Source organism: Scomber japonicus, chromosome 3 (genome assembly GCF_027409825.1).
Source record: "Scomber japonicus isolate fScoJap1 chromosome 3, fScoJap1.pri, whole genome shotgun sequence".
Classification (NCBI taxonomy): Eukaryota; Metazoa; Chordata; class Actinopteri; order Scombriformes; family Scombridae; genus Scomber; species Scomber japonicus.
Window position 1 is genome coordinate 12,855,903 of NC_070580.1, and position 23,471 is coordinate 12,879,373.

The 23,471-nt window shown below is 39.0% G+C and overlaps 3 protein-coding genes across 5 annotated transcripts; 1 reads left to right on the top strand and 2 right to left on the bottom strand.

The window, feature by feature from the left end:
• The first annotated feature begins 2,411 nt into the window (after positions 1-2,411).
• Positions 2,412-9,666, top strand: nudt2 (nudix (nucleoside diphosphate linked moiety X)-type motif 2). Of its 2 annotated transcripts, none has more exons than XM_053316778.1 (3): positions 2,412-2,455; positions 8,529-8,659; positions 8,922-9,666. In XM_053316778.1, the coding sequence occupies exons 2-3, from the start codon at positions 8,533-8,535 to the stop codon at positions 9,242-9,244; spliced, it is 450 nt and encodes a 149-aa protein (XP_053172753.1). In that variant the 5' UTR covers positions 2,412-2,455; positions 8,529-8,532; the 3' UTR covers positions 9,245-9,666. The 2 variants fall into 2 exon arrangements, with proteins under 2 accessions (XP_053172753.1, XP_053172754.1); XM_053316779.1 differs by lacking the exon at positions 2,412-2,455 and adding an exon at positions 6,853-6,910.
• On the bottom strand, positions 2,536-5,854 carry rfesd (Rieske (Fe-S) domain containing). Of its 2 annotated transcripts, none has more exons than XM_053316777.1 (4): positions 5,803-5,854; positions 3,782-3,941; positions 3,453-3,487; positions 2,536-3,182 (listed from the first exon to the last, which is right to left on the bottom strand). In XM_053316777.1, exons 2-4 carry the CDS (start codon positions 3,936-3,938, stop codon positions 2,883-2,885), a joined length of 492 nt encoding a protein of 163 aa, XP_053172752.1. In that variant the 5' UTR covers positions 3,939-3,941; positions 5,803-5,854; the 3' UTR covers positions 2,536-2,882. The 2 variants fall into 2 exon arrangements, with proteins under 2 accessions (XP_053172752.1, XP_053172751.1); XM_053316776.1 differs by lacking the exon at positions 5,803-5,854 and adding an exon at positions 5,630-5,686.
• A 1,510-nt stretch (positions 9,667-11,176) lies between the features above and the next one.
• On the bottom strand, positions 11,177-21,562 carry ube2r2 (ubiquitin-conjugating enzyme E2R 2). The gene is made up of 6 exons (XM_053315733.1): positions 20,977-21,562; positions 20,423-20,612; positions 17,271-17,357; positions 16,987-17,084; positions 16,212-16,346; positions 11,177-16,055 (listed from the first exon to the last, which is right to left on the bottom strand). The coding sequence occupies exons 2-6, from the start codon at positions 20,597-20,599 to the stop codon at positions 15,770-15,772; spliced, it is 783 nt and encodes a 260-aa protein (XP_053171708.1). The 5' UTR covers positions 20,600-20,612; positions 20,977-21,562; the 3' UTR covers positions 11,177-15,769.
• Between the last annotated feature and the right edge of the window lie 1,909 nt (positions 21,563-23,471).

Consider the following 23,471-nt stretch of genomic DNA (forward strand, 5'->3'; position numbering starts at 1 on the left):
GACGTGAAGGAAGCGCCAGTCTTGTTTTGTTCACTGACACATACACGTCGCTGTCTTTTCATAGACGATGGTTTGTATTCCTAAATGTCCTCTGGTGCATGCAGCACACACACACACACAGCTCATGTGGTGTGTCAGTAACTTCCACTCTCTTGTCCCTCAAACACAGACAATGAATTCAAACACATGACTAGAGACACAAAAAAAAGGAATTACCAATAAAAATGCAATGTTAATAACAGTGAGATGATTTGCTGATATGGCAAGAAAATCTAAAATAGCCTTTCAGGTGTTTGGGGGTTTTTTGTTTTGTTTTAGAAGTCAGAAGAAGATAAAAGGTAATAATGAGATCTGCTATAGTCCCTTTTGGACAAACTCCAGGGCTTCCAGAGCTTTTTCGGAGATGAAGAATAACCTGAGTTTTAAAGGTTTAATCAGACCCTCTTGTGTCATTCATAACTATGATGAATAATGCAACACATAAAACCAACAGAGAGTACTTAGGCCTTGTTATGAATGCCCTGCAACACTATAAATCTATGCTGCTTACATGCACTGCAATACTTGCCTCCTGGAAAAGGACACACTAGCCCTGTTAAGCAGTTTCAGAAAGTCTGTTCTTTATCTTCACAAACAGCCCTCCACTTGACCTATTGCAAATGAACACTTGCACATAATAGTCCCTGCCTTGCATCAAGATTCCCAATTTGACTATATAATCATATTTGAATATTTAATGTGAAGTATCCTTGCACAAGTGCTCACCCCCCCCCCCCCCTGCTCCATGACCCAGGGTCCAATCTTTCTTGATTCTATTCAAAGCGTCACATATGCCCAGGCCTTCGGACTGTGTTGTGAGTTTGCTGTAGGCCAGCTAGAGCAACCGACATCATTCATGCACAGAGGAACATCACACCCCACAGCCTTTGTGTTCTCAGTCCATGGTGTTTGAACTTCTAGGGTCATGTCACTGATTTAGCCACCATGGATACAGAAACAAAGAGGTAAATAACAAAGAAGAATGCCACAAGCTGTCTTGACTCTTTACATCAAATGATTGTGACAGCCCCTCTGTTTTGATGCTCTAACTCTACTGTGCTCTGTCTGCAGATGTTTCTTAATGCTGATCAGCAAGATGAGACACACCTGGGCCCGGTGTGCTCATTTATAAAGCCAGAAGCTACCAGTTAGGGTTAGGGCTTTTTCCTGTCACGCTCCTGCACTGTCTTTTTGGTTGTTTTACTTTGGTACACCATACAACACCCACACACTACACCTACACTCATCCACTCCCTACATGACTCATTTTACAGACGCATCCTACTCATCTGTCATTTTTCGTTAACTTTGATGACTTTGTATTTGATTAATTGTACTTTTTTTTTTACCCGTGTGACTCCCCTTTTCATTGCCACAGTCTAGAGTTGGGCTGTGACATGGTTAAGAATGAAATAAATCAATCATTTGCATATAACTGGGGAATATAGGAAAGCTATGCAATAAATTATAACTGGATTCTCATCATTATATTCTAAATATGTTTTTGGACATTTCAACACCTGGAAAGTTGACAGGAAATGAGGGGAGAGAGAGATGGGTGGTGATGAACAAAAATCGGCTTTTTCTAAAGTCTAAGAAAAACTGCGTGAGGTTATCAAGGTTATTATCTCAGTTTGGGAAAGCCTTATCAGGGAGGGGGCATTGCAAACTTGGGTGATAAGTTTGAAAGACTCAGTTAGGGAGGGAAATTTAGTACTTTTGGAGATATCTAGGCTAAACCTGGCAAAAATCCAAAAATTGAGGTGAACCCATGTAGAAATGCTCCTGGCAAGTCTAGACCCAGGGCTTCAACCATAAACAGCCCTCCATTCTCCTTTGTTTCTGAGGGTTTTCCATGTGTTGCGTGCAATGTCCATTTGCATATTTCGGTTGGGATTTCAATTTGATTTACGTTCATGTACAGAAATTGACATGTCAAGTAGAGAATGAGAAGTCCTATCCTATCAGCTGTATAAAGGTCAGTATGAGTTAAATAAGGAGGTTTTTTTTAAATGTAAATCATGCATATATTCCAGGAAAGGCACAGACTAAAAATATAAACCTTTAAAGTAGATGAATTTGTCTGTTGAGCATCCAAAGCAGCCCGAGCTTCCACACAGACAAACACCAGGAGCCAATGAGGGGAAGAAACAGAGAGCAGGGCCTTCCAGCCAGCTACAGTACCTGTCCGAGGCCTGCTGTCAACACACCTCATGACACCCTCAGGGATTTGTGGAGTGTTTTCCCTGTCTCTCTCCGTCAGTGGACAAATTCTTTGCCAGTGGGCAAGGAACATGTCACAACAAAAATATCAAAGGCTGGAATCTCTGCAACCAGCGACCTGATGCTTATGCTTTGTGATTCTATCCAAGGGAGCAAATGTACAAAGATATCACAAAAAGAGGCCAATATTGTGGTATGATCTTTTTATTTTACATTAACGATTTTCCACTTTAGGTCATTATCGATCACTATAAACCTTTTTGTGTTATTGATTCAGTCACTGGATGCATAATACATGAGCATGAGAAGTATTGTAATGCATGGGGATAAACCAGTGTGGGCATGCATGCATCTTTCTGCCACTGCTGTAACAATCACTAGAGACACTTATTTTATCAGAATCTTTATTTAGTGAACTACATGATGGTTTTAAGATTCAAACTTACAGGAAATAAAAATGTCAATGTGTGACCTGACTTTGAACTAAACATCATCATAATATAAACATAAAAAGGCACAATTAAAGGAATTTAAAATGATCTATTGTGTCCTCCCCACCTCATTAAACAATTAGATCCACTTGAAAGCCCATACGTGCATACCAGCGATCATGTAGTCATTTAGGAGAGATCAGAGGACTCCTGTTCAGCTGCTTTCTTCTCAGCTGCTGCAGCCCTTTCCGCCTTGCCCTTCTCTCCTTGGTAGTAGTCTGAATCTATATAGTCGCAGTCCTCAGAAAGCTTGACATAGACATCCCCGTTGGTCTCTGTGACCGTGTGGGTCCGCTGCTTCACACCCTTTGAGAACCATCTGGACACATTTTCCCTTGGGACTTTGCCCTTGTATAAGCCCTCCCCTTCGGCCAGAGTGATCTTGTACTTGTGATTCGGACAAATTATGCACAGCTTGCCATTGATATCCTGTGTGTGTGTTGAAAGAAAAGCAGGTAAACAACCTCATGTTGAACAGGACATTTAGGACATTTAGGCCCTTTGGTGCATTAACATTAGCATAAGATAATATTAATATTATGCATGTTTGATGTCTTAATTGAAGTGTCCCTCTAAGATTTTAAATACAGATGGAATAGCCTGTGAGAGAATTAAATGTGATTAAAAAAAAAAACAAAGTACAGCACAGTACTTAGACAAAAACAACTTCCAGTCTCTTAGGTAAAATTTAAATCTCACCTCAATGTCTCCATATTGCAGCTCACCCCCTGCATCTGTTGAAAGGATGGAGGATCAGTGTATTGCACAATAAGCAAACACAGCACACCAACCTTTTGCTGACCATACACACTTTATAGGCAATATGTGCTAAAATGGTCCATGTATAACAAAGAAAGTGTTAAAAGCCCCCATGAAAGGTTTATATTAACAGCAACCTCTTTTTGTATTAGGTCAGTAAAGGTCAGCATTTCTCAACAACACCTTATTGAGTATTGTTGAATAAAGTCTAATGGCCATTTCAGATTTAGAAGCATGATTGAGTTCAGAACTGGAAGAAGTGTACTTACGATAACAGTAAGAGTCCAAAGCATAAAAGACGTCTTCGTGGCTGACGATCAGTATATCTCGACCCTCTATTGTTCTAAAAGAGCGCTTTGCTTCAATCAGTTCGTCTTTCTTCCCCACAAAGTGAAGTCCTGCTGTAGGCTGCTCTTTCTCCTCCATGGCCTTGTAAACAGGAAAAGCAGACAATGTAACATTTTCAGATCTATCACCAAGAGTCACGTTAGTTTTTACTACGAAATTTGATGTAGTCACCGCACAGTAGATGCACAGTGCAGTAAATGTGCTGTATTTCTGGGTTAGAACTTCAACTTAAACCTTAACTACACATGAAAGTGTGTCTTTTAGATTTGTCACGAGGATTATTGTGTTGGCACCTCCCATCACAGTTGTCAGCTTAAATTAAGTCCACAACACCTCCAGAACGTTTAGCATCAAGTATCCACGCAGGACATGCCTTGGCACTGATCAGCTCTACTCCATACACACTCAGGCCAGCAATACAATTTTCAATATCTGCTTCAACACCACTATGTTAAGCTAGTGAACAAACCTATCAATCAAAATCAATCAATATCTGTCCCTCAGGAGATCAGAGGTGGAACTGTATCTATCTAAAGATTAAGGATTGTTTGTTATGTGTTACACAGTATTCAGTGATTACAGTGTGTGCCCTATATGAAGACACAAGTAGGCCAAAGGAACATGACATACAACACAGATTTGGCTGTTACAGAATTGGTCATCCAGTAACTAAAGTCTAAGCTCTTCTCCAAGTGTAATCTCTGTGACAGCATATACCAAAAATATCTCGACGCAGGGGAACCTGACCCCAAGTGTGATTCGTGTATAGCATAGTGAAATAATGAGCGCTTCATTGCAGGCTGAGTAAGCACAGTAGTAGCAAAGAGCATCACATGTCTAAAGCCTCTGGCTAAACCACAGACAGCTATGTGCTTTGAAGGAATGAGCTACAGAAAACAGCTAAATGACATGTTCCTGAAGTGAGCCTGTAGGGACGATATGATACACAAACATTAACCTTTCAAAGGTAAGTTATATTTCTTTATGATCTCAGTAGGGGAGACCAGGGTTGGTTGTCAGACTTTTTACTCTTGTGAGAATTGCTGATCATCAAAACATCTTTCAATAATTATTCCTACATTAAATGGAAGCTTAAGGTCTTGGCTTGAAATAGGTATCATGTTCACTTTTACAACTTATTGTAACAAGAAGTAATTAACCATTATAGACACATTGTGACAACCAACTCCATCATTGTGTTGGTTGTCACAAGGTATGGGGTTGGTTGTCTCCATAGTTATCAATGAGGTTTCAGTAAAAATAATGTGATTTTAAAAAATGTGTAACTTTTTAGTTTTTTAAGATAGAATTTTTTTTTTTTTTTTTGGAAATGAACACCACCTCTATAATAGTACTCATCAAAGCCCCATGTGTTTAAACCATGAATTTGAACCAGGTGATTATTTATTTGAATTAGCCTCTGGAATAAGAAGTAAAATGAAGGAATTTACAGTGCTGAAAAAAATCTAGCCTTTATTAAAACTATTGTTTCATAACATAAAAGTATATGGACCGGACCTGTTAGTTGTCACATGTGACAACCAACCACCATAGAAATGAGACCACCATCCCCAACTGACTTCTTGACAAAGATTTTAAACTAACTACCACATGGCTTTAGCTTGCTAGCTAAAAATGGATTCAAATAAAAGGTATTACCTTTGGCATTTTAATAAGTGTTTGATTTTTAAATGACTAATAACATACACACTTTTAATACAAAAACAACACCAACATTTCCATTAAAAAATTACAAAATAGATCCTCACCTTCATGTTTTGTGTGTGTTCCTCAAAATGACCGGTGCAAAATGGGCAGGATGTTAGGCTAGCTATCACACACTCTAGTGTGACAACCTACCCATGTGACAACCAACCCCGGTCTCCCCTACCTATATAGTTTTGGTTTTGGCTGAAAATAAGAAAACAAATTTGGGCTTTACCTTGAAATTCAGAAGCAGTTTCTTCTCCGTCTAGTTCAACAACTGTACTACCGACAGCTCTGGGCTGTGTAGGAAAGAGGCCCAGTCTGTATAATCTTCAGACACAAGCTGTCTTCAGTTGCTCATATCAGCTGTACACTGGCTACGTTTCTTATCTGTTTCCCACAGGCACATCAGTTATTTGATTGTAAGGGAATACATTTATCAGTTCATCATTTAAGCATTTGCTTAATTTGGAAATGTCTGAATATGTCATCATGAAAGATTACCCAAAGGATGATTTTCAAAAAACAGTAAAGTAAGTAGATTTTTAAAAAATGATTACAGATACTTTTCTCAATATAAAGTGTCTAACTATGGTGATGGGCCACAATGTGTTTCCAGAACAGCTTCAATGTTCTTTGGTATTGATTCTACAGTCTTTGAACTCTAAAGGAGGATGAACAACATTCTTCCAAAAGATATTCACTAATTTGGTGTTTTGATGATGGTGGTGGAGAGCGCTCTCTAACACGTCACTCCAAAATCTCCCATAGGTGTTAAACTGGGTTGACATCTGGTGACTGAGAAGGCCATAGCATATGATTCACATCATTCTCATACTCATCAAATTATTTAGTGACCCCTCGTGCCCTATGGATGGGGGCATTATCATCCTGGACGAGACCACTCCCATCAGAATAGAAATATTTCATCACAGGATAAATGTCACTCAGAACAACTTTGTATTGATTTGCAGTGACCCATCACTCTGAGGGGTGGACCCAAACCATGCCAGCAAAATGCCCCCCCACAGCCTAACAGAGCCACCAGATGCACTCATGTTGGGGTAAAAAATTCAGACCTGTATTAGTTTTTCCTCTAATTTGTCACCCATCTGTATACTGGCTAGTTAATTTGTAAATTAAGATTGACCTACTTTATTACACTAGAGTAACTAGTAGAAAAGTATGCTTCCTTTTAATTTGAACCCTGACTGGGTTTTACAAAGCGGAACTATTTACGTCAGTCTTTGTAGAGGACCGGACTAGTTCGGTCGGTGCACCGCTGTACTCTCTGCTGGTCAAACTGTTTCCAGTCAAATCTTTGTCTCAGATTGCAGTAAACCGTAAGTGTCTTTCGCATGTTGAAGATTAATGTATTAAAAAAAAGCATGTTAACTCTGAACTATTGCAGAGTAGCGAACATATCGGCAGATGAAAAATGTCAACAGTGACAAACAGAAAGTAAAACATCAAACCTGAGCACATCGGATCTGTGCAAACAATAGAATAAACAGATGTTTCTGCTCCAGTGAACTTTCCTGTTATTACAACAGTGTTATGTACTGTTTGGATAATGTAAAATCTGCTTCATATAAGTGGAAGTGGAAGCTAATGTCTTACTGCCTCCTGTCTGTCAGCTATCAGCTGTTTAAAGGGGCCGTCTATCCTCCTTAAAATGTTTGAATTGATAGATTAAACTTGACCTAAGGATGCATTTTACCTGTTGAATTTCTTGTAATTTGAGTTTGGCAGCCTCATACTAACTCCATTCACCAGAAACACTTTGCCTTAATTTGTTTATAGTAGCCAAACAAATACAACATTTTGGCAAATACTTTTAGAGCTGCAACAATTGGTCGATTAATCAATTAATCGATCGTCTGAAAATGTATCGCCTATCGTTGATTGATGAATAGTTTTAGTCACTTTTAAGGATAAATGTCTAAATCCCCTGAAGTCAGCTTCTCAAATGTAAATATTTTCTGCTTTATTTGGTTCTCTATGATAGTAGAATCAATATCTTATCAGGACAAAAATGGTATTAAGAGAAACGAAATTGTATCTGGAGAAAATAATATGGATAATCATTATTTCCAGCCCTGATGTTGAATATGAAGTGAAAAGCCTGCAGTCTGTAGGAGAGCCCTGTTTGAAACCAAATGAGTTGGTGTGATTGTCCAGTACAGTGACTTCTTCTTAGTGAACATACCTTCCATACTATTGAATTATAACTCACACATTCACACACTTAATTGAACTAGGCCTGCAAATAAGTAGTATTTTCATTATCTATTAATCTGCCAATTATTTTCTCAATCAATCAATAAGTTGTTTGGTCTATAAAATGTTAGATAATGGTGGAAAAAAAAGAAAACGTTTCCCAAATACCAGAGTGACATTCTCAGGTGTTTTGTTTTGTCAACAACTCAAAAGTGCTCATTTTACTGTGATAGAGGACTAAAGAAACCAGAAAGTATTCATATTTGGGAAGCTGAAATCAGGCCATTTGGATTTTATTTCTTAAAAAATGACTCAAAACCAATAATTGATTATCAGAATAACTGGCAATTAATTTAATGGTTGATAACTAATCCAATTAATCAACTAATCATTGCAGCTGTTCCTATCATAACTTAATTTTTTAAATTGTTACAGTAACTATTAAAACATGTAACTCAATATAGACCTGCATAATATTTGCAGCCAAAAGCAAATCAAAATATGTCCCACCTGCACCAGGACACACTTTAATTAGAAAAAAAATTGTGTAGATCTACATTGTGAAAATGTTTTAACATTATGCTCTACAATTATTCTTTCAAGTAACATCATTTTAAAATTCAGGTTCGTGTAACAGTTTCCCCAAAAACATTTGGGAATTCACAGACCTGAGATTGTGTTTTCTGAATTATAATCTGAAGCACAATTTAATACAAAATGTGTTGACATTTCGTGGAACAGAAAGATGACACTGCGTGCCTGTGGCTTCATCGTGTTTCGTCGCCTCTTGAACAATGTTCCTCCACCAGATAACATCGAGTACCTCCTCTTGCAGACCTCTTATGGGGAGCACCACTGGACCCCACCTAAAGGTTTGTACAAGTTCAGAGACAGAAGTTTGTTGGTTTTTTTTAGAAAATAAATTGGCAACGATTTTGATAAGCAAATAATAATTTCAATCAAGCAAAAATGCTCAATGTTTCCTGGTTACAGCTCCTCATATGTGACGATTTGCAATTTTTCTTTATAAACTATGACAGTGAATTGAATATCTGAAGATTCTGTACTGTTAATCAATCACCATGAGTTCTAAGAAATTCTATCTCTGGTTACCCCTAACCTATTCACCATCAGGTCATGTGGACCCTGGTGAGGATGACCTCACCACAGCTCTAAGAGAGACCAAGGAGGAGGCTGGTCTGGGGGCAGAGCACTTGAGGGTGATTGACGACTTTGTGCACAAGCTGCACTACGAGGTGCGAGGCAAACCCAAGGATGTGCTGTACTGGCTGGCTGAACTGAGAGACCCTGGGACAGTGGTGACTTTATCTGAGGAGCACCAGGATTACCGCTGGGCCAAGCTGGAGGATGCCTGCACTCTGGCCCAGTACAAAGACCTGCAGGACACACTGAGAGCGGCACAGAGACACTTAGAGGCTCGGCAGGACAAACAGTGATACGGCAGAGCGTTAGACTGTGCAGACAGGATGATTTTACAAAGGGATGAACTGTCATGTCAAGCTCTTCATGTGATTGTTAATGCTGAGTCAGTTTTTAAATACTGTTAGTCTCTGTTTAAAGTACTTTGTCTTCCTTGCAGTGCTCAATAAGGAGGAGCAAGCTGCATACACTGTAGATTCACTTTTATCAAAGGTGAGAATGCAGAAAATGAACCAGTGATTCAATCAGTGTCTTTGAATCTTCCAAATCATATATAAGAGGATTAAATACATTAATGTCACTGATTTGAATGTAAATGAACTAAAACACAAACTGAGTAAAGGCGAAACAATCAAAGAGGCACTTCTTGTTGTATTACGAGAGTTCTGCTAGAAGCCAGTAAGACACAGTTTGAATAAAATATATATCAAATAACATGTTTTGTCCTACTTCTCAATACTTTGTCCATTTTACTTGGAAATATAAAAACATCTTAACATTTCAAAGGAGACCTCAGTCCAATCAACTCAAGTGAACATGTACATGGATAAAAATAAACTGCAGGCATTAAATGTGGCCACAGGGTGGAGACAAAAACAACACATTTTTCCCCACACAGCTGCACATCTGCCACTTTAGATGAAATAATACACACTTGAGATGACCCATGATTTCAGTAACAGCCCTCAGGCTTTTTTCCACAACCCTTAGTATTAAAATGAAAATGAGACACACATTTTACTTTTACAAATTAGGTCGTGCCCAAAATTTAAAAGCCAGTAATCGAGATCATTTTGATCATTATGCTAGACACTGGACATAAAATTTAGACTATTACTACACCATCATTCTATGTGAATTTACTCATAGATGTTGAGGTAATAAACACACACATGTATTTGTATAGGGATACTATATTAACTGTATGCTATACTGTATAGTATTGTGTGATGAAACCATTTACAAATACATAGTGCCACATCATAAATTGAATTATAGACACAAGACATTACCAAGTCTAACTTAGATTTGGTGTGTTGTCTGTCCTTGACTATAGTTGAGATATTCACCTCCTGTGTAAAACAAGTGATCAAAGGAAATGAATAAGCTCATCTGATACATCATTTTGAGATAATGGAACACGGTTTTATGCACAGGCAGCAGAATCCAGGCTAAAATATATTGAAGACATTTTTTATCCTCATTTTGTACAAGAATCTAAGAGCCTATTTGAAATGTATCCAGCGTGCTTGTACTCTCAGAGGCAAATCCGATCTGTGGGACTTAAAATCTTGACCCTGGTCACTGCCACATTGTACTATATACAGTACAAGTACATGGTCCTGCTGCAAGATTATATTAATAGCCTCTACTGAAGAGATGAAATAAAAGTAATTAAAAAGACAAAATGTGCTCCAATTCATTAAGCAGAATAGAATCACTCACTTAATTAACTACCATTTTTCTTCTGGGTGCTGGTCAGTGAGAGATCCCACAGGTGACCTCTGTCGTTTGATTTTTGTGAGATATATACACAGAATAAAATCAAGTAAAACTGTTTCTGTTGCTTTAAGACCCATCTGGGCATCATTGGACCAGTAATTAATTTTATGCCTGGTGGAGCAAAAACACTCCTCTCCAAACAATAAAAGAGAGCAAATGATTCTGAATTTAAATGAGCAGTTCTCTTCCTGTTCAAATATTTACTGTGCAACTTTGTAGATTGTGTGCTGTCCTATTAATGAGACGCATCCAGTGTCCTAAATCATTTTAATCAGGTTGCAATTATGGATCATAACGTTGTGTTTGGCCAGCAAGGACCGTTAAAGGGTTGGTTCACCCAAATTAAGAAAACATATACCAGTACTCTTTTACCACTTGTAGTATTTACCATCCAGATATTTCTAGTTTTTTGCCTTTAACTCAAGACATAGGGGGTGAGTTGAGTTTGGTTTGTGGTGCTTCTTGCTTTGTAAAGGTATATTTAAAAATGTATTAGCAATGTGACTTCCCAGAAACAATACCAAACTGTTCTAAAAGGTTCATTTCATCCATAAAAAGTAGTTCCAATGAAAACCCCTCACAGTGAGGTCTCCACAGAAACCAAGGACATTATTTTTGGGAGGCAAAATAACCTTTCAGCAGGCTTCAATGACATACTGGTTTTATTTAGAATGATTTTCCAACGTAACCACAATAACTGTATTCCTCAGTTTGCATATCACTCCTCTAATTGTACTCCAAAAACCAACTTTGCTGTGTTGTCTGTTTTCCATGACATGTGGGCTTAGCAACAGATATCAAAGCTATATTGCAAACAAAACCAACAATGTTGTTTTTCTTATTTTTGGGGATTTTTTTGTTGTTGTTTTTTTTTTTACAATAGAAACTTTATGAGTGACATATGCATCCTCACAAACACAAAATGATGAAGAAAAAAAAAAAAGAATCAAAGAAGAAACCAACAAGGACAGCATTGACATTGACAGGTGTGGACATGTGGTGGCACTGTGGACACACGCAGGTAAGTCTATTAAGTGTTTGACTGTGCAACATCCTCAGCTGGATCTCACAGTGTCAGCTCACACTTCAAATATTACACACTTGTGCACACACATGCTCACACACAGATTAAATGAACTAAATGATTTCATTCAGAGTTTTCTTTCGGTACTTAACAGTGTGGATGGAATAACATCTTAAACTGCGGTCCTTTTTAGTGAATCATTTCTTAGGTTGAGTTTGAGAATTTCCTCAAAAGGCCCCCTTAGCTTTTCTTTCCACCTGCCCCTATGAAAACAAGGCATACATTTAAGTTAAAAAGTGGAGAATTTTAAGATTAAAGAGCTCTAATCTCATCAGTCAATTGCTATCATACAGGCTACACTAGACCTAAACTTTAATAAGTGATAGAAACAATGATGATTTCTGAATTTGTAGTGGGGAAAAACCTGGTTTTAAAGCAAGAGTTAGATGAAAAGATTGATACTGCTCTCATGTGTGTCTGTTAAATATGAGGTCACTGCCAGGAGCCGGTTAGCTTAGCATAGCACAAACTAGGGACTACCTGAAGTCACAACTCCTGGACAAGAAATTGTCCGGCATGTAACCCCCTGTATCGTCACAAATTGTAATTCAAACAAGTCCAACATGTTAATTAGTGCGCTTCAGAGGTTCTGGTAGGCTGTTTCATTCACTTTAGGATGAAACAAAGCCAGCTTCTTCCCCCTTCTTCCAGTCTTTATGCTATGCCAAGCTAAGCCAACTGACTGCTGGTGAGAGCTTCATATTTAAACACACACACATACACACACACGCACACATAAGATAAGTACTTATCTTTACTATGACTTAACTTCCTTTCTATATGGTAATAAATGGGCAAAAATGGGGACCACATGAAGCAAAGTCCAGAATCTCTGGCATCTACCCACATCCTATTGTGCCTTGATATCACATCCTTTAAAGATCTGGTTTAGGTGTGGATTTCCTCTTGCCTTTAGTCTCTCCACATCCTCAACAGAATTCAGTCTGTCTGGGCTTTGAAAGCACAGGGTCTAGGGGGGGAAAATTTCACTCCTTTGGCTTCACATTAAAATGCAAAACGCATCTCTTTAAGAGTTTCAGCTTGAAAATCCTCTACATGCATCCATTGCTCCATAGTCCTTAAAATAACGGTTGTCGAGTTGTACTTGGTTTCCTTGGCATAAAATCCATCCATTGGAATCAAAAGGTTTGCCCGGTGTGCTGTTGTGTTGAACAGGTTTAACAGATTCACACCCACAACCATAAAATGCAGCTCAAACCTGTGAACTCATGGTTTGCTGGATGCCATACGAGTAATATTAGTCACATAATGCTGCTCAGTGTGTTCAAGGGTTTAATACTCAGAGGGTGTTTTTTTTTTTTTATCAGTCAAATCCTCAGCAAGTTCAGGCCTCCCAAAACAGCACAGTGCAAACACACATTGAATGTTTTCTCAACTGGACAAAGTCCAAAAGGTCATTTGGGCAAACTCACTCAAGTGACAGAAGTCTGCATTGATTCCACAGAGACACTGTCAATAGATGAATAGTAAATGCAATAATACACACACACACATACACGCACACAGATAACAGGCAATCAGTGTCATATTCATTCAAATGCTAATGTGTAGCTAAGCTGCATGTTGATTTTGTCCCTGTCGATAAACATACTCTGGATGTGTTGTAGCACAGTTAACAATGTCCAATTTTCACTAAGTTGCAGTAAGCGTAAGTTGGACTCACGGCGCAAAAAACGTAACATTTTCACATCTATCGCAACATAATGTGAGCATCGTCTGGAGGAGAAAGTCATCATTTCATATTTAGATTTTTTTGTTTTTCATTTGAGTCTAATCTACCAAGAAGGAAACAACTTAAAAGGACCCTAATCAGGACCAACAGCAACACTCCGCTGGCGGTGGGATTGGAGACTTTCAGGTCACTCTCTGCCCTCTAAGAACACCAGTGATACAGAAAAATCTGAAATAAAATGAAGGTGAGGAGCAGTTTGTGTGTTAAGTTTCTATTTGACTGTTTTTCTCTCTCAGTGAAAGTCTTGTTGAGGCCCTGAGGTTTAAGAGGCAGAGAGAGGTGTAGGAGGTGATGTCAGAAAAAGGTCTTCACCTTGTTCACCTTCAACCTAATGAGTTTACTTTGAGGGGTCGTGAAGGGAGCAGTGGTGATGGACACTACTGAAGGTGGGTCCAAGAGGGTGGAGTGAGTCACAGCAGAGTCTGTGATTGCAAGTTTAAGTTGATTGCATCAAAGTCAAACAGACAGGCATGAGCGGGACAGAGATATTCTGCCATGGGACAGTGACAGGACAAGCCGGCCAGCCGGCCAGCTCATCGACTAGTTAAAAGCCAAATCCGTTGGTCAGACTTTCTGCACCATCCCAGAAAATACAAGACACAAGTCAAGGAGAACAAAATGTCAACTAAATAAACATTTAAAAAAAACATAAAGGGCAACAAGGAAAGACAGAGCAAGACTTAACATAAAACCATACAATCTGACATGGACTCGCCAGACAGACAGGCGACCAGCAACAGTGGGGTTCAAGAGACCACCACAAGGACATGTTTTCATCATTTATCAAAAAGTTGTTTACTTAGATGATGGTTTTCAAAAGAGAATACATTACTTATAATTGATAAAAGTTTTTTTTTCTTTGGAAAATGCTTAAAAGTAATTGAAATACATGTGATGGAAAGACCTTCTAAAAATGTTGTTTTGCTCTGCACACAGTGTCATTCAAACACGAATACGTGTATGCTCCTACTACACTGTATTAATAGTTATTACGATTACTGGTTATGCCTGAAAATGTGTTGAACAAAATAATTTTGCAAAGCAGCCATATTGTTTTTGTGAGGGCTGCAAAACGCTGGCTGGAGAGATTTTGAAAAAAAAAAGAAAACAAACAAAAGAACATGAAATATTCATTCAAACTGGGACAGAGATGGCACCACCTGATTACCAGAGCATAAAGCTGGCATGTTTACGAGACTGAACTGCATCTGCATCCGAGAGACAAGGCCAGTGGAACAAAGGAGCTGACAAAACTTGAGTTAAAAGACCCTCAAATTGTGTAGGAAACCACAACGATAAAACAAGTCTGACTGAACAATACTAGAGATGCACTGATACTGATAATGTAGATATCTGTTGGATACTAACACATATAGCTGGATCGGTGAATGGACTATTGGAATAACAATTCAGTCCATTTATAACTATGTTTTTTGTTTTTTTACTTTTACGATGTTAGGAAAACAATGCTGAAGTCAAGCCTGACTCTTCCTCACATTTAGGCAAACAGCTCATTGATAAAATACTGGTATTGGATCAGTACGTAAAACTGAGGTATCAGTATTGAACTGTAAAAGTCAGATCAGTGCATCCCTAAATAATACTGAATAAACTGGTTTACAAGAGAGAGAAAAAAAAGATTAGAGTTAAGGTTCATGGTAGCAACTCAACAACTTGCAGCATAGGATGTGAAGAGCTGGTTGCATTAAATTCTAATATGAAGACTACAGTGAAACACTGTCAGCGGTCTCTACAGAAATACTGCTCTGTTCTGCAGATGCATGCCATCAATGGGAATATTTAAAAACACAAAATATAACATCTAAAACACTCAGGTGGTGCTTTCAAACAGTGCTGGAATTTCACTTCTTAAACTCTGCAAAACATGTGTAGCTGGACAGAGTGCAAGCTGTAATTAAGGCAAATGGTGGAAACACCAAATTCTGACTTTCAGTGAAAACAGTACCAACAAACTTTAGCTGAAAACTTATGTCATAGTATTTGAAACCTATTCTTTGACTAGTTATTTGTATTTGTTTAATAAATGATGAAAAGTTCTTGGCAGTAGACTTTTGACCCCACTGTATGTGCACATACAAACACACACACGCGCACACACCACACACACACACACAGAAAGTAACACATAAAAGGAGGAGGGTGGTGGGGGGAGTTGGCAAGGATCATTTATCATCCAGATCATCATGAGTCTTCGTTGCCAGAGTCGTCCTGGTTGTCGTAACGTCTGGTGGACGTCCCACCGTCCTCCACGGCGCTGTACCCCCCGGCTTCACCTATGGACTCCATCTCACTCTCATCGTCCTCCTCGTCCTCCTCTTCCATATCGTCGTCATATAGGTCATCATAGAGAAGGTCTGAACTGCTGTCCTGGGAGGGGACCCTAGTCTGGACGCAGTACTCCGCCAATGTGGTCGGCACCTTGACCCCATCGCGCTCAGCCTCCGCCGCTGTTGACATCACCTGTTTCCTGCAGTAAAAAAAAGGAATAAAGATAAAGTCAGTGTATTTCCAAGTTCAGGACATTTTTAGTCCAGTTACAGGGCAGCAACATACAGCAGTTCTTTAGTGTAAGCACAGAGTACATTTGTGTGTACATGGGCGAAATGTGCATACTGTGTATTACCTGATAATTTCTGCATACTCCTTGTCTTTGCCTTTGCTGTCCCTCCATTTGCGAAACATGACGGAGGCGTCCACATTGGCTGGAGAGAAGGTGTTGGGCTCATTGAGCAGAGAGATGACGCTGAGCAGGATGGTCCTGATGAGAGAACAACATGCAAATATAAGCACATGAAAAGTGAGGACACTCCAATAACAGGTTGTGTCATCGTCCCTAAGAAAAGTGCCACTTTGGCATTATTAAACTATACTACACCCCTCCTTCAGTGCCAAGAAGGAAGCGTTACTTCACCAACTTCCCCTTGTAACTAAATGGCATGCTTTGACCAATCTGCTATGGTTTTACTGCAAACTCAGCACTTCACCTCTAGTCCAAGAGACAACGCATCTTGCTGACACGACTAATTTAAAAGAAATTCTGAAAGCTGCAGTAGTGTGTTGTTCATTAGATGTAACACAGAACTGTTAATTTGCAGCTGGAAAACTTTATTTAACATGATCGTCATTTATGCAGTGTGTACATCACATGACCCATCATGCTTTTCTTTATCCTTCTCTTTTGATTGACGAGCAGGGCTAGTCCTCCACTCTACTCTGCAGCTCTCTTACTCTATGTTCTGTTGTTTTAATCAGCTGTATTGCACTTCATGGCTGAAATCAATGTTCTCATCAATATTACAATAACAGAGATGCCATGAAAAGACATTCCAGACAGCGTGTCTAAGTTTTAGGATGGATTAAAGTGCACACAGGGGCAGAAATGGTACGGTAGAGATTACCTGACGTTCTGTGTGGGGTTCCACCTTTCAGAGGGCAGCTCCCCGCTCTGAGGGTCATCGACAGGAGGGTGCAGGATAGAGATGCACACGTCTCCGTTCTGGAGGGAAAGATCACCACTGACAGTCACACTGATACAAACACATCCCTCACCGGCCAGTGTTTAATTTGAACTTGATAAAACTAAATTAAAAAGTGACTTGAAAAAAATATGCTTGGTAACATTTGTGGAGAAGGAGTGAATTAGTTTTTATTGAGCCGAAAACTACATAATGGTGTGTTTTACCTCATAGATATTGGGGTGCCACATCTTGGTGAGGAAGCGGAAGGTCGGTGGGGAGTACGGGTAGTCGACTGGGAATTTGAGGTGAGCCTGGAAAAGTAAACAGAGGTTGACAGTCTACATGTGTTCACAGTGTAGCAAGCTCAGTGTCCGTTCAGCTGAAGTCCTTTGAGGCTGCGAGGGAGATGCTGTTTTATGAATTGGTGTTACACATTATACGTGGTGTGTGACTTTTTTTTTTCTTTCTTTAACCCTCCTGTTGTCCTCGAAGGGAGGAAGGAAGGAGGGAAGGAAGAAAGGAAGGAAAGAAAGGAGGAAGGAAGGAAGGATGGAGGAAGGAAGGGAGGAGGGAGGGAGGAAAGAAAGGAAGGAAGAAAGGGAGGAAAGGAAAGAAGGAAGGGAGGAAGGAAAGGACGGATGGAAGGAAGGACGGATGGAGGGAGGAAAGAAAGGAAGGAAAGGAGGAAAGGAAAGAAGGAAGGGAGGAAGGAAAGAAGGAAAGGAAGAAGGTAGGGGGGAGGAAAGAAAGAGAGAAGGAGGGAGGGAGGAAGGAAGGAAAGAAAGGAAGGAAGGAAAGAAGGACAGAAGGAAGGAAGAAAGGAAGAAAGGAAGGAAAGAGGGAACAGTCAAAACAGACGGGTCAATTTGACCCAGGAGGACGACACAAGGGTTAAAACATGAAAATACATTCAAGTCTGTGATCAGGGAAACATGTTCTTTCTCTGGTGAGAGAAATTAAATGCTTCAGTGATGCTTCCACAAACAAAAATGAAGTGAAATGCATGAAAGATTCAATTTAAGAAACAATTATTTCAAAGTTTTTCACACAATCCTAAATCACTGACTGTGTAGACAGCAAAAGGTTAAAAGGATCGAACCAGAGCTGCAACAACATATTATAATTATTGGTGAATCTGCAGCTTATTGTATTGATTAATCAATTCATCACTTTGTATATAAAATGTCAGAAAACAGTGGACATGGACATTTGTAGTTTCTCATGGTGACGTCTTCAGATGTCTTGTTTAATCTGATCAACTGTCCAAAATCGAGAGACATTCAGTTCACTATCATGTATGACACAGAAAAGCTTAAGATCCTCACATTTGATAAGCAGCCATCTGTAAATTTGAAGTGTTTTTGTCTAAAAACATGACAAAAACAATTATGTGATCAAACCTATGTTATTAAAGTGAGTGACAATGTGCAGGAATTCTTTTTGCAAGAACATTTCATTTAAGATTAAATTTGATAGAGCAATTTATCATATTCTGTCCAGACTGACACAATATGTAAACATGCATCCTCTCTACTGACAAGCCACACAAGTTGATTCATAAGTTAAGTTAAGTCTCTAACAACAAAGTGGCCTACTTTCACATGTAAAAGCCACAACAGAGTACATTCAGCCACAGCTACAATTGCAATGCATAGCAATGGAGTATTTTAATAATCTATATTAACAGTAATTATAAATAAACATTATAAAAGAGCTAGAAATTCATTTTAAAAAAAGGTGCCTCTGGTTCTGTGTTTTCTTTCCAAATGATTGCGCAATTATCTAGGTGAAAGGCTTGCGGGGTTGGGTGTGTAACATCACCCCAGCTCTCACTGAATCGCTGAGATAGGACTATCATTACTCCACAACTAGTCACTACACTGCCACAGCCTTGGGACATTCACCAGACAGATATAATAACACACCGACATGACTTTCAAATGTTTAATATTGTAATACTGCTATAATAGTGCTAGGTGGATGCTTAATGGCATAGTCAATTTTATGGAAACAGATCAAACAAAAGACATGAAATCAGCAGCAGAAATAAAGTAACTGTATGTGCAGTTACTTTTAAAAGGAAAAAGGGAAATAAAGGGAAATATTAGGTGACACTAGCCTATCTCTTTTACCCACATTTAATTTAAAAGCAGGTCAAGTTACACCAGCAGTGACGTTAAACACTCAGCATTCCTCTTTCTTGTATACCAGACTCAACAAGTCAGTGTTAAAATTATATCTATTAATGTCATTATACAGGTGCCAAAGTGGCTCAGGTTTAACCACTGCAGCCTCAAAGCAAAGTCCTGTGCTCAAACCTGTCAGCAGGCCAGGGACGCTCCATTTTCTGTGTTAAATGTCTTCTCCAAAGACATCCAGGGTGTGAAACGGAGACTCTGACTCTGCCCATAAATGTTTTGTTTGCTGTGTGACAGACAACAAACTTGTCCAGGATGCTTCTCACTAAATATACACTAGAATAAACTCCCTTCATGATCCCAAACACATTTCTCCATACTCTACTCTACTGCTGCTACGGGAGTCTCTTCTGTACCTGCAGCACCCATTGCTTGTTTATTTGCGCTGGAAAAATGGTCTCTCATCTGTTTGCTCTTAAAGTGTTTCCTTTTTTTCATTTTCTATTAAAAAATGGTGTGTGTGTGTGTGTGTGGACTTATCTCAACTGACGGTCTAATGATAGAGGGAGTCTGTATGCTGCTGTACAGGTTGTGAAACCCTCAGAAACAAACTTTTAATTGTGATTTAAAAAACAAAACTGATTTGACCTGACCACTTATAACAGATACCTTAATACAATCAACAAGATGCAAGAAGAGAGGCAACACCTGCACTGTATTATTCTGGAAGACCACAGCATCATCTGTATTGTCCCAACTTGAACGCAGGCTCTCACTGTACTTCCTTTTCCTGGGTGCTTCACTGAATAAGTAACATGAAAGAAAGAAAGATGAATCTCATCGTGCCCTTCTCTTTTACTCTTTCTCTGCGTTGAGGTGCCATTTATATCGGTCTCATAGCTAAAAATAGCCATCTGAGGCACAACCATCATACAGAGAGGGGGAGGAGGCTGGACAAGGAGAATGGGGGGACAGGGAAGGAAGACTGAAAGGAAGACTGTAAGATCACAAAAAAAAGGGTGGTGAGCAGGTACTGGTGAGCCAGGTCATTGCTGAAATACACTTTTAAAAAGTGCAACAACTATACTAATAAGATTTGACATTAGCAGTGATATATATCCTTTTTAGGAATGACATGTACACAGAAGTATCGTTGCTCTATACTACATATGTATAATGAGCTGCTTTCTGAGCTTATCCCTTTCTGACCTTTTGACATTAGAAAGTTTTTGTCCCACCTTAAAGTAGCCTCCCTCATACAGGGTGTTCGGGGGCCCAAAGATGGCCACTTCCCAGTTGTAGAGGTCCGACTCTTCCACCAGAGTGATGCGGAAACCCTCCACCGGCTGCTCCTGCAGAGACTTCAGCTCCATCATCAGGGCCTTCTGGGAACTAGGGGTTGCCTGGTGGGCCATGTTAATCCCACTTCTGACACCAGTAGCCACAGGTCAGGGGGCAATGCGGTGGAGGGGGGGGAAACAAATCATGTGGTTTAATGATAATGATCTTATTAAAAAGCAATATATCTTACAGTTTGGTTAAAATTGGTTGTAAAGCAGCAAACACCTATTTTTTTTTAGCTGTTTGCAGTGACATGAGTATTTCTAGAAAAAAAACGCAGGGACAAAAGAAAACCTGAATACATAACAAACAGACCAGCTGGTAATAAGAACACAACATTCAAACACAAACAGGATGTGGCCTTCCAAGCTAGCTAAGATCACTGGTTTAGTTTACAGGCCCTTGACTGGAGAAGGGGGGTGAAGCAAAGTTAATAAAAAAAAGTGTTTACCTCCGTCTCCTTGCACTGTAATATATATTCGTGTCGTTACAGCTGAAAAGTGGAGGGTAAACTCATTGACTGTCCATGCTAGCCTGGCTATGTGTTGACAAAGAGACAGTGGCAGGAGCAGGGGGTTTGCTGCTAATGCCTATGGCTGCTCCTCGTGTTGTGTTTCCGAGAGTCTTTGTGTGCCAGTGTTGACAGTTGACATGGAGCTGGTGTCAGTGTGGAGTCACCGTCTCCTGAGGATCATTGTCGGCCACAGAAGAGGAAACTCGCTCCCCCTGACATCTCTCCGCGCTGCTGGCTCGGTTCGGGAAAACAGGCGCTCAGCTGATCCCTGCGTTGTTTATGTTTGTTTATCTGCTCTCTGGCAGTCTCAACTTCTCCACACGTCAGCTAAACCCTCTTACCGAGGCAACTTGGTTTCAAACGGAGCAGCTCTTCTGCTCTCTGCCGTCCCCTCCGGCACGGTGGCAGCGTTATAGGCCAATCAATGCGAGCCTACGGTCGCGGAAAAAGGACAAAGTGAGAGGTTTTACACCCGCGAATTACAGTGGTTTTAATCGATTTTTATTTTCCTCCCATCGATGCTTCCGGCTATCATTGCGCGTGTCTGCAGAACGTAAAAAGCACGTACGGGTCTGAACGTGACGTGCGCGCTCCCGGGGCTGAGCAAAACATAATATCAGAAGACAATCACAAGTAGGGTTATAACCATAGCACACCTGAGTCACGAAGAGACACATAAACCCTAAACCTAACCCTCTAAAATCACATCACACACTTCTCTTAAGTAGAACATTCACATATGGTTTCATATTTTGATCAGTCAAATTAATCTTATTTCTTATTATTAATGTTTATTTTTATTATGTATGTATTTATTTTCTTTATTATTAAATTATGTATTATTCTATTCCTCCATTTAAATTGCTACACAGTGTTTTTTTTCTTTTTTAACCCTAGGGTTAATTTTGACATATAACAAACAATTAACATCTGTTGTTTGCCTTTAGACCCAGGTCTATGATTGTACTGCATGTCTTTGTAAAAAGAAGACAGAAGCATATGAACTGAACCCTAGTCCTTATATCTCACTATATTTGCTATATGTTTTTAATTAAATTATAGATGATGAAGGCCTGTGTTGTGATTGTATTTGTTTCCATTTAGATTGTGAGTGATTAACAGCTGATTAATACAGAGTTAATGCAAATGTATGAATGTAATCTGTTACATGTAATCAGATTCTTTTTTGGAGAGTAATCCGACTAAGAATCTGATTACATGTAATCTTATTACGCCTCCAAAAGTAATCTGATTACATGTAATCTGATTCCTTGACATCTGATTACTCTTTCAATTGGCATCTGGTTACATGTAATCTGATTAATTTACCTAATACAGTTTACCATAATTTAACTTCCAACAAGTAATTATTTTACATATAGGGAAGTAATCTGATTATCATAGTACAGAACGTATTATATCAGTTTTTCATATATAACTGTAAATATCTGTGCCACATATGTATTTCTATGTCAATATAGAAAGGTAAATATGATGATTGAGCTCTGACATTTCTGGTAACAAGTTGTTACAGCTTACTCTGGTCTCACAAAAAAAAAACGCCCAGATATTGGAAGTCAGGGGAGGATTACTTCCTTATCATTTTTACACAGAAACACATTTTCAGTTACTAAATGTACAACATTGTTAATTAAACTTGAAAACCCATGACTGAGCAAAGCTATTATTTTGATTGGCAAGGCTGAGTTGATTTTGATCACCCTGTTATCATCATCATCACCACATACTTTTAACATTTCCAGCATTGTGAAGAAAAAAAAAACAGACCAGGGTCATCATGTTGCCTCTGGAATGAGTACTGAGCTCCTGTTTGTGTGTGGTGGTGTCTGCCAGATAGTTTCTTGTAAAGTACACAGTTGAAATACATAAATAAACAATACAAATACTAACTGCCATACATATTTGGTTGTTGCATGTCCACCTTGTTAAAAGTATTGCAGTCTAATACAGTACTAAATTCTCACTTCATGAAGGTTGTAATGTTCAGTTTTTGTTGAAACAGAGAGGCTTACTGTATGGTTATTTTGGAGACTGTTTGAAGCTGTTTGTGATACATTTTTTATTTTTAAAAATGTGACTGCCTAAGTATTGCATTATATGCTAAATTTGACCACTCAATTAAAGAAATGAATAATAAGGTATAGTAAGCCTTTAGTCTCTATAAAGACATTTTGAGAAAAATATACACAAGCACATTCAACTACAAATAAATCTACAGTTTCTTTGCACAGTGGATTTAAACATTAGTGACAGTATAATATACACTCAAGAAAAAACAGTGTTGAAGAGAATAACATGAAGAAATTGGTATGAAGTGAGTTAACATTTATCCAATAAACACTTTATTTTTACTATCATTATAACCATTTCCCCCCTAACAAATACAACAATAAAGACTCTTTCTCTCATCG